Raw genomic sequence first — 13,971 nt, 5'->3', positions numbered from 1 at the left:
TTTGAGGACCTGGTTGAACCTCTATTTCTCTCACTGAGTGAGGCTAGTACAGTGTGAATTTAAGAAAAAGATTCCCAGTAGTATCTTCCATAACAAAGGGCAAAAGATAGAGCTGAGTTGCACTTCCTATTCTAGTGCTCCCAGCTAGAAAATTCCTTACAGAAAACTGGCTCTGGTAGATATCAACTAGTCTTTGAGTTTCATGGTCAAATGTGGCTCCTTGGTGAGAACCATAACCATGCTTCTCTAGGTGGACAAGTTACAAAAGGCCCCTTCCTCTGGGCAGCGTCAGCCTCACCAGCTTGTCCAGCCAAGTGCTTTTATGAGCATGTGAGCTGCAGAGTGGTTGTCACTCATTAGCCTGGAAAGGAGCTCACCTATATATTCATAGTATAGCCACTGCCATGGAGTCAATTCCTCACTGGGTTTCCAAGGATGTACATCTTTATGGCAGTACATTGCCTCATCATTCTTTCATGCAGCAGCTGGTGGGTTTGAACCACCAACATTCTGGTTAGCAGACAAATGTCTTACCCACTGCGCCACCAGAGTTCCTTATTCACAGTATAGGATAAGAATTTCTATAGTAAATACAAAAATGGTGCAAATTTGCTTACTACTGGAAAAACCAAACTAACTTGTCCGAGGAAGACTTTTTTCCTTTCTTTTCACACCTAGTGCTATGGATTGAATTGTATCCCACTGTCCCACCCCCAAAGATATGTTGAAGTCCTAAACCCTAACACCTGTGAACATTCCTGGTAACATGACCTTGTTAGAAAATAGGGTTTTTGAAGACTTTATCCATTAGGTTAACATGAGGTCATACGAGAGTAAGGTAGGTCCTTATTCTATCTGAGTGGTATCCTTATAAAAGAAGAACCAAAACCAAACCAAACCCACTGCCACCAAGTCGATTCTGACTCACAGAGAAACAACAGAGGAAGGATGGCCATGTTAAGATGTATCTACAAGCCAAAGTACATCTGGGGCTACCAGGAGGAGGGACAGACAAGAAAGGACCTTCCCCTAGTACCTCCAGAAGAAGCATGGCCCAGCCAACAGGTGATTCCAACTTCTAGCCTCCAGAACCATCAGCCAGTCAAGTTCTGTCCTTATAAACTACCCAGTTTATGGTATTTCATTGCTGTAGCCCTAAGAAACTAACACACCTATTAACATTCTTTTTACCTTAATCTGCAAATGTTATGTGGTGTCATGTCATTCCTGCAGCTCTAAGCCAATGTCCAAGGCACTGAAGCCTAAAACAAGAGGGTCCGACACGCTGTCCCTTTTCCACGTTATTATTAAGAGCCATCTTATTCAAAGTACCATGGAGGAAATGAAAATGTATCTGCCATTTTTTTTTCTTTCAAAAATAAAATATACTTACTTTGGATCTTGGCAAATGTATGGGTAAGTGCAGACACCTCGGCAATAGAGCTGGTACTGGCGGCGAGTTCCGAGGATCTCAAAGGTAAACGTTTGGTCAAAGTTCCCGAGATCAGTCGAAGAGAAGTGCACTCGCAAAGCCACATCACTGTTGGCTGGCACAATCCAACGGAAATGATTCAGCCTGCATAGGACCATGTAGGCTTTTAAAATGAGAATGCTTCCTTCTGGCCAAGAGAAGACTTCAGAGTTGCCTGGGAGAAGCCCTGTTTTGCTGATGTTAGCATGGGCAGCCCATAGGGCCTCACAAGCAGGACAGCCCTATTCCTACCTGGTGCTGTGACAATCACAGCTCTGCTCTGGGCTCCAGTATCCCCTCCCTGGCTTCTTAGAGACTCACCTGGTGATTTTTTCTTGGGAGTGCTGCCCAGTCAAGTTGTTCTGGTCTAAGTCCGACAGGGGGGCAATGGCTCCAGCAGGTCCCCCAGCAAGGCCCTTCCTGTTAATGGCTATGCGCCGTTTGTCCTTCTGAGACTCCCGAGGCTGTTCCGGTTTTTCTTTCGGTTTCTGTTTACTCCCCTTCGATGGGGTGGTCTGGTCCTCTTGGGCCTTAATTAAAAACCAGCACACGGTCATAACCACACATGGACAGAAAACCCGGATGCATACCACACCTGCAGTGGCTGCTGCCTGGAGCAGAGCAGGGCCCAGCCTCACGTGCAGCTGACAAACCTGCTGTGTTCCTTGCTTCCTGTTCCCTGAGAAGCAGGACAAATCCCTGAGAACCCTTACAACGGCACCAAAGCCAGTGAGGCTTCAAGCTTTCTTAGCACTGCTAGGCCCTTTGACCCCGCTGCTCACTTTCCAACATTCTGCTGACTTAGTCTATTTGCCACCATCTCCTCTCCCCTTCCCTCTGTCCCTCCCTCCTTAGGGTTTATACTTTTCTCTCTTTTTTTTAATTCCTTATTGTTTCAGTCTGTCACGATTAATAAAAAGTTCCCACTCACTAACATTCTCTGATCAATTTCTTTTTTAAAAAAAACTTTTAATTTATTTATCATTTTCCAACTTTTTATTTCAGAGAACTATCAAAGTTGAAGGCACAGTACAATGAACATGGAATTGTTAACGCTAGCCTTATCTGTGTTATCTATCACTTTTCCTTCTGAACCATGGAAAGTATGTTGTAGACATTGTGATACTTTACCCCTAAATACCTTAGCCTCTATATCTTTCTAAGACAGTCATGCATGTTACACCATAACATCATTATCACACCTAAGAAAAGCAACAGTAATTTAATAATGTGTCCTAGCACAGTCCCTATGAACAATTTCCTATTTATCTCAGCTATGATCTGGTAGCATAGTGCTTAAGGCACCTGACTGCTAACCAGAAGGCTGGCGGTTCAAACCCACCAGCCGCTCCTTGGAAGGAAGTTTGGGCAATCTACTTCCGTAGTGATACTGCTTCAGAAACCCAAGGAGGGGTCTCTATGAGTCAAGGCCGACTCGATGGCACATAACAACAACATGATGGGCAATCTACTTCCGGAGTGATACTGCCTCAGAAACCCAAGGAAGGGTCCCTATGAGGTGGGTCCGACTCAACGGCACATAACAACAACAACAACAAATGTCTTTAAAAACCAAAAAAACCAAACCCACTGCCATCGAGTTGGATCTGACTCATCGCGACCCCTCCTTGGGTTTCCAAGGCAGTTGTTGTTGTTGTTGTTAATGTGCCGTCGAGTCAACTCCAACTCATAGCGACCCCTCCTTGGGTTTCCGAGGCAGTATCACTACGGAAGTAGATGGCCCAACCTTCCTTCCGAGGAGTGGCTGATGGATTTGAACCACCAGCCTTCTGGTTAGCAGTCAAATGCCTTAGGCACTATGCCACCAGAGCTCCCCAGCTATGTCTTTACTAGCCATTTTTTCCATATAAATATCTAATTAAGTTTTCAATATGTGTGTGTGTATACAATACACATATTGTTGTTGTTAGATTTCTTTAATACCTTTTAATCTAGAGCTTTCTTCCCTATCACACTGACTTTTTAGAGATCAGCTCTGTTTTCTTGCAGAACACCTAAATTGTTCTGACTGTTTTCACAGTGTCATTTAACTTATTCTTTATTCCCTGTAAACTGAAAGTTAGGCTTAAAACCTTGACTAGATTCACAGGTGCCTTGTGCACTTCCTCCTCCATCATAGCAGGGGATAGATGATGTCAGGATGGCCTACTGTTACTGATGCAAAGTATGTCCACAGGAGCGTGGTGCCCTGAGACCCCTCTGTGGTTGAATACATTCTCCCGTTTGCAGCTAGCAAATCAGGTGGGGGATGGAGCCCTGGCTCTGTGTGACCGTCTTCTTCACAGCCTCTCACCTACTGCTTTGTGCATTTGGTGGCCCCTGATCAATGATTTCAAGTCTTGTCGTTCGGTGCTGTTGAGTCATCTCTGACTCATAGCAACCCTACATACAGCAGAACGAAACACTGTCCGGTCCTGCGCCAGCCTCACGATCCTTTTTTTTTAAATTTTTATTTTTATTGTGATTTGGGTGAAAATTTACAGAGCAAATACACTTTCCATACAGCAGATCACATGCACTTTGTCTCATGACATTGACCACTATTTAGCACAATGCAACAGTTCCTCTCCTACTTCCTCCTGATAGGTACCGCTTCCCTGTGTCCATCCCTCCATGCACTCCTACCCCCTGAGCTGTCTCCCTGTGCCTGAGCAGCCCTTCTTTCTCTCTTACTTGTTCTCTCCAAGGAGTGTATCTACCTCAGATAAATGCTCAACTAGTATGCCTGTCTACTGCTTGGCTGGAAGCTACAGGTGTGTGTTCAATTCCAGAGCTGAAGGACAGCTAGGGGCCATAGTCTCAGTGGTTCCACCAGGCTCCATCGGGCTTTTTTCCTCGCTTTTTTTTTTTTCAAATGATTTTGAGTTTTGTTCCACATTGTTCTCCCTCTCTATCCAGGATCTCCTACAAAGATCCTCTTCCAAGTGGTTGACAGTAGTAGCCGAGCACCATCTATTTCTGCTGGTCTCATAGTCGTATAAGCCTCACAATCCTTGCTATACCTGAGCCCATTGCTGCAGTCACTGTGTCAATCCATCCTTCTGATAACATGACCAAAGTAGGTGAGATGAAGTCTGGCCATTCTCGCTTCCAAGAAGCATTCTGGCTGTACCTCCCCCAGGACAGATTTGTTAGTTCTTTCAGCAGTCCATGGTACTTTTAGCACTCTTCACCAGCACCACAACTCAAAAGCATCGACTCTTCTTTGGTCTTCTTTATTCATTGTCCAGCTCTCACATGCATATGTGGTTGACTGAAAATATCATGGCTTGAGTTAGGTGCACCTTAGTCCTCAAGGAGACATCTTTGCTCTTCAACACTTGAAAGAGGTCTTTTGCAGCTGATTTGCCCAGCGCTATACGTTGTCTGATATCTTAACTGCTGCTTCCATTGGCATCAACTGTAGAACCAAATAATATGAAGTCTTTGACAACTTCAATCTTTTCTCCATTTATCGTGATGCTGCTTACAAGTCCAGTTGTGAGGATTTTTGTTTTCTTACATTGAGGTATAATCCATACTGCAGACTGTATTCGTCAATCTTCATCAGTAAGTGCTTCAAGTCATCCTCACTCTCAGCAAGCAGACTCGGAAGAAGGAAGAGGCCATCCACTTCTCAAAGATTTGGCCAGGGAAAAATCTTACAAACAACAGAAAAACATCACCAGAGCTCCTCTGATCTCAAGTAGGGGTAACAAACAGTGCTTTCTTAATCTAATCATTCTTTAATTCTAGTTGCTATTCTTCCCTTGTCAACTTGTGTTCCTCCTAAAATGATGAGTCAAAGAATTGCCTTCCTTTTAATGGCCAAACTTCAGAATAAGAAGTTGGCTTCACAGTCATCTCCTATGGAGACAATTTTTCTTCTTTATCTTTTTTATTTGGAATTTCACCACGGACCCCTTGTGCTGGTATGGCAGGTCAGCTGATGCTGCTGACCTCACATGTTAATTTTCCTACTTAGTTGTCAATCAAAATTTCTAGTACTCTTTGCCACCTCACTGGGCAGTGGGCAGGGCCTACAGCTGATTGTATTTTCTCTCTCTGCTGATGTGCATGGTTTGCAGGAAACTGTGCAGAAAAATCCAAATTTAGTCCACCATTATGGGAATAAAAAGCCCCTCTATAACTTTTAATATACATACTTTCTGCGTAGAATTGCAACCCAATCTATTTATTCTTTGCAATTTATTCTATTAATTTTATCTATATTTCCTTCTATTTTTATATGATTTAAAAATATCTCTGATCCAGCTGGAATTTATTTTACATATTCTATAAGGAGAGGAGGTAAAAAAATAACTTTACCCAAAATGCCCAATCTTCTCATCAGAGTGTCTTCAACAGTCTTTCCTTTCTTGAGTGCTGTGTGTTCCCTTACCTTGTGTCTGATGGTCCTGCCGCACTGTTTGAATGACCTTAGCTTCGGTGAACATTTTAGGAGCTCTGGTAGCGCAGTGCCTAAGGAATTTGACTGCTAACCAGGAGGCTGGCAGTTCAAACCCACCAGCCACCCCTTAGAAGGGAGGCTGGGCAATCTACTTTTGTAGTGATACCGCCTCAGAAACCCAAAGAGAGGGCACTATGAGTGGGATCTGACTCGAAGGCAGTGCATTTGGCTTTTTTTTTTTTTTTTCCGTCCGTAAACATTTCAGTATCTTTTCAAAAGAGCTAGCTTTGCTTATTACTTCCTTGCAGATGAACCTCAAAGTAATTTGCTAAGATCCCTAAGTTGACCCATGGGGATCAGAAAGGTTGATAAATGAGTCAGTCTTTCTAAGTCTCTCCTGGGAAGAGTAGGACAAGCCACTGGCAGGGGAGGTGCAGCCCGGGGAGCTCCTGCAGGGCCCTCAGGCGGGACCTCCAGGTCCAGGGAAGGTCTGGGAAAACCTACCTCTGTGAGCACGAGGCCGACCCTCATCCAGACGGTTTGGTCCTGTGGGGGGAAGCCCGCCCTTCTGCCCGCCCGAAGGCCAGCAAGGCCAGGAGAACCAGCCACTGGCTGGCACTTTACCTTCATGAGGACTGTGGAGGTTAAGAACTCTGCTTCTGCCTCCGCCTCTTTTTTCTCATCCATCATGTAGAGCTCCTCCGATTGTGGGATCACGAAAACGAAATGCTTCAGGATGTCTGTTGGAGCCAAAGGCAGGCGCTTCACGGGGTAGGGGACTATTGAGAACAAGGTGGGAGGAGGGATGGGCGGTCCAGAGGAACCCAGACCCAAGAGATCTAGGATCTAAAGGAGAAGGCCAGCGTTAATTTTCTGTGTGAGGGAGGGCACTGGATGGTGCAGAGCTCCCCCAACCTCTCCCCTCAGGGTTCCTGGAAGATGCCACTGCACAGAGATGTCTCAGGGAGGTGTGATGGACCTCTGACATAGCTCTGCAGTCTAGACTCCCACCCCCGGGGCCAGGCGGGGCGCTCCTGCTGTGGGTTCCCCATGCCTCTCTTATTAAAGCATTTGTCACATTTTATTGTGACTGTTTACTCGCCTGTCTTTGCAAGTGGCCATTCTGTCCTAAACTCCATTAGGACAGAAACCCAGTCGATAAAACACATGGCCTAGCACATAGTAGGCACTCAACAGAACTTCACTTAAGGAGACACCAGCTCTTAAGATGCTGGTGTCTATAATGTAGAGTTGTTCCTCTAGTTTCAGTTTCCATGTTACATTTTCTTTCTTCTTTAAATGTGCTTTCCTTCCAGAGGTAAAAGAAAGTTCAGACTGGACTAGGTCAAAAACGGTAAAGAAAAAAAGAAAATGTTCTAGGGATGGGATACGAGGTGGGTGTAAAGAGAGGACTCAGAAGGAATCCTGATAGAGAGAAGGTTCATTGCTACAACATTACCCCATCCTGCCCTGACACACAACAAAAGGGTGTTCTTCAGAGCATGTGGCCAGAGACTCATAACAACTTCCTTCCCAGCTGTTAAGACCTTCTAAACAAGCAGGCAATCCCTAGAATTAATTGCAGTCACCCCAACAGTAAATGCAACAGCCCACGTGAGTGCCCATTCTGTGGACCACATGGCCTCTAGGCTAAGCAGGTAATGATCTTCATTTAGTCCTGGGCTTCTGAAGTGAGACTCGTGTGGTGGGTCAGGCAGCTCAACACATTTCCTGATTAACGTGTGGCTCAAGTCAACTCCCAGGGTTTGGAATGTCAGTGAGGAAGGGGATGAGTAATTTGTACCCATTATTAAATCACCAGAGCCAGGGAGGTCTTCAAACAACAGTCTAACCTATGGTCTGGGATGTGGAGAGTATAAAACAAGACAACAAGATGCTGTGTCTGTGACACTTGAGTACTGTTAAAAAGCAAAACAGAAAACAAAGTGGGAAGCTGCGCTCAGTTGTAGAATTTTTTTAGAAACCACATTATGAAAAAAAATCATGATCACAATGATTGCTTATATAAGGCTGGTCTGAGGCAAACTCATGAAATGAGTGGAGTCTGTGTGTTCTCAAATTACCCTCCCCTCTGCGGCCCTACCCTTGGACCACTAGGGCAACACTATTATCAGGCCACATCAAGGTCTGTCCTCTTCAGTGGTTACCCTTGTTCTTCCATCAACCCTTACTTGCCAGGTATCCTACCCTCTCAGGCTCTATTCCCTACTTGGTAACGCTGCACCTAGTTCTGAGAAACTAAAGCAGGGGTCAGCTCATTGTGGCCCAAGGCCAAATCTGGCCTGCTCTTGTAAATAACATCTTACTGGAATATAGCCATACTTATTTGTTTGTCTATTGTTTATGGTTGCTCTTACCCTACAAAGGCAGAGCTGAGTAGATGCAACAGAGACTATGATTTGCAGTTTAAAATATTCTCAACTGGCCCTTTCTAGAAAAAGGACAAAAGGATAAAATAACACTGCCTTCCAAACTACTGCCTTCCAAACTACTGCCTTCCAAACTACTGACTTTTGGGCATGCAATCCTTTTGTTTATTGGAACAAAAAGTTACCTAACAGTATAATTTCTGTCACCATGGGAGACACATGGGAAAACAGTTTTACAGAACGTGAGTCTCTTGCTTCATCCCAATGCACACCAAACTGCCACCCCACAGTCCTAGTACTGCCAATATTAAAAATCAAACACACAGGAGGTTTCTTATGAGGTTAGATGGAATAATCGAGGTCTGTGGAACTTCCTGTGGTGTCCTGTCAGGTAGAAAAAGGTCTCTTTAGCTATGCTGTCTTACATTGAAGGTGGCATCAAAGGTTAACAGAACTAGAGGGAATGGGGATCCTATGTAGAAAGAAACACTTTTATAACAAACACAGCACCTGTGACCCGGTTTGTCACCTGTCCACCCTGGACAAGAGGTTTGTACCTGATCTCTTTTGGGAAGCTTGTCATTCTCCAGGGCCTGCTTCCAACCACAGCCTTCAAAGTCCGGAGTCTGGACGTTCAGGAACGGCACACCTAAGTCCTTCTTGCCCTCGTGGTCTTCCTCCCCTCCCCCCTCGCCCCCGTCACTGCGCTCCTCCAGGGCCCGAAGCTTCTCCAGACGCTCCCGCTCAGCCTTCTCCCGCTCCAGGCGCTCCTTCTCCGCCCGCTCCTTCTCCAGGCGCTCCCTCTCCCGGTCCTTCCTGCCTCTGCGCCCGCCCGAAGGGACCTGGCGCTGGTCATCCAGCTCATGAGGCACCTCCTCCGTCCCTATGTGAGGCAGCTGAATTCCCAGCTTCCGGTCCCAATACGTGAGCATGTTCTGGACATCCTTTAAACTCATCTCATAGCTCTTGAACCTGTGGGCCAACTGCTTGTCAGTGTCCTTCTGTAGGGAGTCCCCTTCACTTTCCTCTTCCTGGATAAGAGGAAACCCAAGGAAACTGACATCCGTCACTTGGTTCTTTTTTTTCTTGTTTGATTCTTCCTTCTCAGACTGTCCTTGCTCCCTGACGGATACTTTCCTCTCTATCGCCTCCATCTTCATCTCTAGTTTGGAAAGAGGAAGAACCTAGAAGGCGAAACACATCAAACAGCTCTTTCCAGGAGAGGAAACGGAATAGGGAAGGGGCATGAGGCCATCCTGGGTCATAAGAAGGCTTCATAGGGTTCCGAGCACCTCTTACGCACACTAGGGTTGTGGCTGAGAATCAGTTTGGGAGCTTTTATCAAAATATCCATCTTACAAAAAGATACTTCTGTTATAGAGCAGCTGAGGTCTGGCCTTGTACATTTTGAGACATTGCATGGGTGACTTGGACGTGCACTCTCAGGTGAGAGCCTCATTCTGAAGGATCAAGAGGAAAGATGACAAACACGGATCATTTTGGGAGCTCTGGTGGCATACTGCTTAAGGCATCTGACTACTACCCAGAGGGCTAGTAGTTCAAACGCACCAGCCACTCCTTGGAAGGAAGACTAGGAAACCTACTTCCATAATGATACTGCCTTGGAAACCCAAGGAGGGGTTGCTATGAGTCTAACTGACTCGATGGCAGTGAGTTCAGGTGCCTTGCAACTGGCTAGAGTACAGTGGTCCAACCTCACTGCACCTACCTGTGTGGGAACTTCCCCTCTCTCAGCTCAATTGAATAACAGGGGTAGTTCTATTAGTAACTATCCCAGAGAATGGAAGATGAAATGTATAAACACATCAAATGCTTACAACAGGGCCGGCCACAGAGTAAAAGTTCCATTAGTGTTAAGTCATGAAAGTTTCACAGGTTATGCACATAACAGGGGTCGCTGGGAACAAACTGTAGTTAATTAGAATCAGGCCATATTTCAGGCTTTTATATGTATATATTTATTCAGTGAGCTGGAGTCAGCAGGATACATGAAGAAATTAACTTCATTCTTTTTCTTACTGCTCATTTCAACTCACTTGGTGGGGTCTGATTTTCCTCTCCTCTGGATAAAATTCTCAGGTAGACGCTATAGCTTTTTGGGTCATTCTTTGATAACACGAAGTTCACTTCATTCTCTTGATCACAAAGCACCGGTACAGCCCAACATCAACTCAAACTTTCTCCCCCTGTGACAGCTCTTCGCCTCCCTAAGTTCAGGCCTGCTTCAGACTTGGAGGTGTGAGTGATGGGGTGGGACAAGGTTGCCTTTTCCCTTACCTCACTCCCCCTTCTCCTATTCAACCTTATCTTCTCTACCATAGCCTGGAGAGGCAGCTGACATGCCAGTGCTAGACAAACAGGGACCTATCACCTTACTTCAGCTTGTAGTGGGGAGGGGTTTGGCTCCTACTGCATTGTCCTCAGCTTGCAAGACACTAAGCCACTGCGACATACTGAAAGTTCTGTCTGGACATCTTATTCCCTGTAGAAGTGGATTTTACATAGAGGGAGGGACCTGGTGAGGGGAGGACTTATGTTTGGAAGATTATGGAAGTCAAGCAGAGAGCAGCTGAGGTCAGAGCAATTTCAAAAACTAAAAACAAACTCACTGCCACTGAGTCGATTCTGAGTCATAGTGACCCCCTTTGGGTTTCCAAGGTGGTAAATCTTTACGGAATGAGATTGCCCAGTCTTCCTTCTATGCAGTGGCTGGTGGGTTTGAACCACCAGCCTTCTGGTTAGCAGTCAAATAACGTCAGCTGAGAGTAAAGCAGAGGAATCCCACAAGCTTGTGCTTCAACGTTCCAACAGATTACCAATGGGTCCAATGATGAAGTCAGTGGGCAGAATTTGGGGTTAACTGAGCTCTGGTGGTGTAGTGTTTAAGGCATTTGGCTGTTAACCAGAAGGTCAGCAGTTCAAACCTGTGGTAGTTAAGGTTATGTGTCAACTTGCCTGGGCAGCTGGATATAGTTATTCCCCATGGTGAGACTGGTAACCAGCTCCATGGTGGAATCTACTGGGGCAGCTGAGTAGCTGCCTTAGGGGTGTGGTCTGCTTCCAGTATATAAGAAGTACCAAGAAAGGTATGATGCTTTTGGCACACTTGGACCCTGCTTGTAGCCAAGTCTTCATTTAGCAGCCTGTCATGTTTCCTGTCGATCTTAGGACTGTCTCGGGACTTGAGTTAGTGGCCTGCTGTGTTGTTTGGTAATAATAGGACTGTGCCATTTTTATTTGTTGACCCTGGGCTTGTTAGCCTCAGCAGCCAGCAGCTGCCTGAGTGAAGAGACCCCTCCAGCTCCAGTGGGTCAGGAGCAAGAGGCAGAGCTAGCTGAAGCTCAAGGTCTAGGGGCTTTCACCCAGTCCCTAGAGCTGGCACTTTCACCTTGGCCTTCTAGCCTCTAAAACTGTAAGAGAATAAACCCGTTTGTTAAAGCCACCCGTTTGTGGTATTTTCCGTTAAAGTGGCGCTGGACAACCAAAACCGAACCCATCAGCTGCTCCATGAAGAAAGAGGAGGCAGTCTGCTTCCATAAAGATTCACAGCCTTGGAAACCCAGTGGGGATCGCTACGAGTCAAAACTGACTCGATGGCAATGAGTCTGGTTTGGTTTGGTGTTTCAAATATTCTTTTTAAAATATGAATGAAATATATATTTTTTTACAAAGTAAATTTGTGAAGATAACTTCTACACAGATTATTCTGGTTTTTTTTTTTTTTTTTTTTCAAATAGGAAACTGACTTTGCTAATTATAAGAAGGGCTGAAACCTAGTCCCTCAAATTCTCACAAAATCATCCAGTCCTCATAGCTCTCCCTTGGGCGCCCTTCTTGGCTCAGCCAGTGATGCCTCATGCTCCTGTGGGCCAGTGACATCAAAGCTTTGGAGATCCTGATGGTTGTGGCCTTTGGAGTCCCAGGCTCTGCTGCCATCCACAGCTCCCAGCAGGCCACACCCTTGCTGACCCTTACTTTCCCATGACTGAAAGGGCCAACAGAGGTCACCCTCCAGGAGCACTAGGTTATGCTGCGTGAGGCGTCTACCAGCCTGGGCTCCAGGCCTGCTAGTTTGCCGTGCTTGTTTTGAGTCCCAAACCTGTACTCAGTCTTATTCTTTCCTGAGCACTACCCGATTGGGATCCTGGATTTCTCTGTCCTCTTGTCTACCCAGCTGTGGTCACTGTCTGTCATTCACCTGCTTGGACCAGTCGGCATCTTGTCTGAGAGTCTAGCCTTAGCTTCACCCTCGGACCTCATGGTGCTGAGACACCTGCCGGCCACACCGGCTGGCCACACCTGCCGCCCACACCGGCCAGCCAGACCTCTGAGCCACAGTCAGCATCGCTGAGCTTGGCAAACTGACGCCCGCTGGTAGGCTTCTGCAAAGCGAAGGTTATGCCAGCACGTCTGCTTGACTGTTGCCAGCATCTTGCTCTGGGTTAAACACTGGGGCTTTACAGGCTTTGCTGGAGGCAGATCTTTCAGACCAACCCATTCAGCACCAGGAGGCCATGCATGGTGCAAACAGTCAGTGTGATTAGCTGCTGACTGAAAGGCTGGACATTCGAGTCCGCCAGTGGCACCTCAGAGGAAAGCCTTGGTGATCGACTTCAGAAAAACTCAGCTATCGGAAACCCTATGGAACATAGTTCCTCTCTGACACACGCGAGGTTGCCATGAGTCAGAATCGACTTGATGACAACTGGTTTACTGGCTTACTGAGCACCATCTAGGGGCCTGCGTGGTGCAGTGGACTGAGCGAGACTCTGAGCTCAGCTATAACACTGTGAGGTCCTGGAATTGTGACGTCTTGTATCTGAACCTCAGACGGGGAAGAGCCCACCCACCTGGCAGGGAGGCTGGGCACCTGCGCAGCACTTGGCTTACAATGAGTGCTCAACACTCTTTCCCCGTCTTCTCTCCTCCACAAAACCCGAGCGTGATCAAGTCAACTGTCTGGAGTGGAAACAGGCTGGACTGACGACTGGCTAGCTTTGATGACCGACCTATCTGCTGCCGCCTCCTGGGAGGGGGGGTGGGGGGGTGGGGAAGCGAGGGCTGCTACCTGCCGGCTGGTCATCTGAGATTTCTTCAGTGGGGGCGGCTCCTCCTTCGTCTGGCCCTGCTTAGGTTTCTTAACCTTCCGTCTCAGCTCGTCTTCCTCCCGCTGCCGCTCGAGCTCCTGCTGCAGCTTCCTTTCCTGCATCTCACGTGCCAGCCTCTCCAGCTCCCTTCACCAAACCGGGCAAGGAGACAGGAGTTCAGAGGCCCTCCTGCCCGAGCCGCTTCCCTGCCCCGGCTTACCAGACCGAGGGACACTAGGCCAAAAAGCAGGAAGGCAAGAACGAAAGATGGACAGATAAGAGACAGAAATAAAAGGAGGGAGGGAACATACCACAGCCCGTATCCATCTCTGAATGGTCATTCAACAAAACCCTGATTAATTGAAACCCAGCTAGGAAGAGTTCTCAGTCAACCTGTATTTCTGTTCTAACCTCCTTTCTAAGAGGGAGAGACAAGGGCTGCTCCTAAGCTTGATACTGTTGCTGTTGTGTTGTTGTTATTATGTGCCATTGAGTCGACCCGACTCACAGCAACCCCTCCTTGGGTTTCCGAGGCAGTATCACTATGGAAGTAGATTGCCCAACCAACCCTAGAGGCAGGAAGAGGGAATT

General features: G+C 46.8%; 1 protein-coding gene across 1 annotated transcript in view; it reads right to left on the bottom strand.

Annotated features, from left to right (window-relative positions):
- The window catches only part of HYDIN (HYDIN axonemal central pair apparatus protein), a 333,125-nt gene that overhangs the window by 89,482 nt on the left and 229,672 nt on the right, over window positions 1-13,971 (bottom strand). Inside the window, exons 45-49 of the mRNA XM_042780857.1 lie at window positions 13,362-13,527; window positions 8,830-9,456; window positions 6,507-6,728; window positions 1,793-2,001; window positions 1,394-1,576 (exon numbers count right to left, since the gene is read on the bottom strand). Coding sequence (XP_042636791.1) covers window positions 1,394-1,576; window positions 1,793-2,001; window positions 6,507-6,728; window positions 8,830-9,456; window positions 13,362-13,527 — 1,407 coding nt within the window. The remainder of the gene's footprint in view (window positions 1-1,393; window positions 1,577-1,792; window positions 2,002-6,506; window positions 6,729-8,829; window positions 9,457-13,361; window positions 13,528-13,971) is intronic.

This window comes from Orycteropus afer, unplaced genomic scaffold (genome assembly GCF_000298275.1).
Source record: "Orycteropus afer afer isolate SDZICR_OR568_19922 unplaced genomic scaffold, OryAfe1.0 scaffold00067, whole genome shotgun sequence".
Taxonomy (NCBI): Eukaryota; Metazoa; Chordata; class Mammalia; order Tubulidentata; family Orycteropodidae; genus Orycteropus; species Orycteropus afer.
This window is presented reverse-complemented; position numbering and strand designations above follow the sequence as displayed.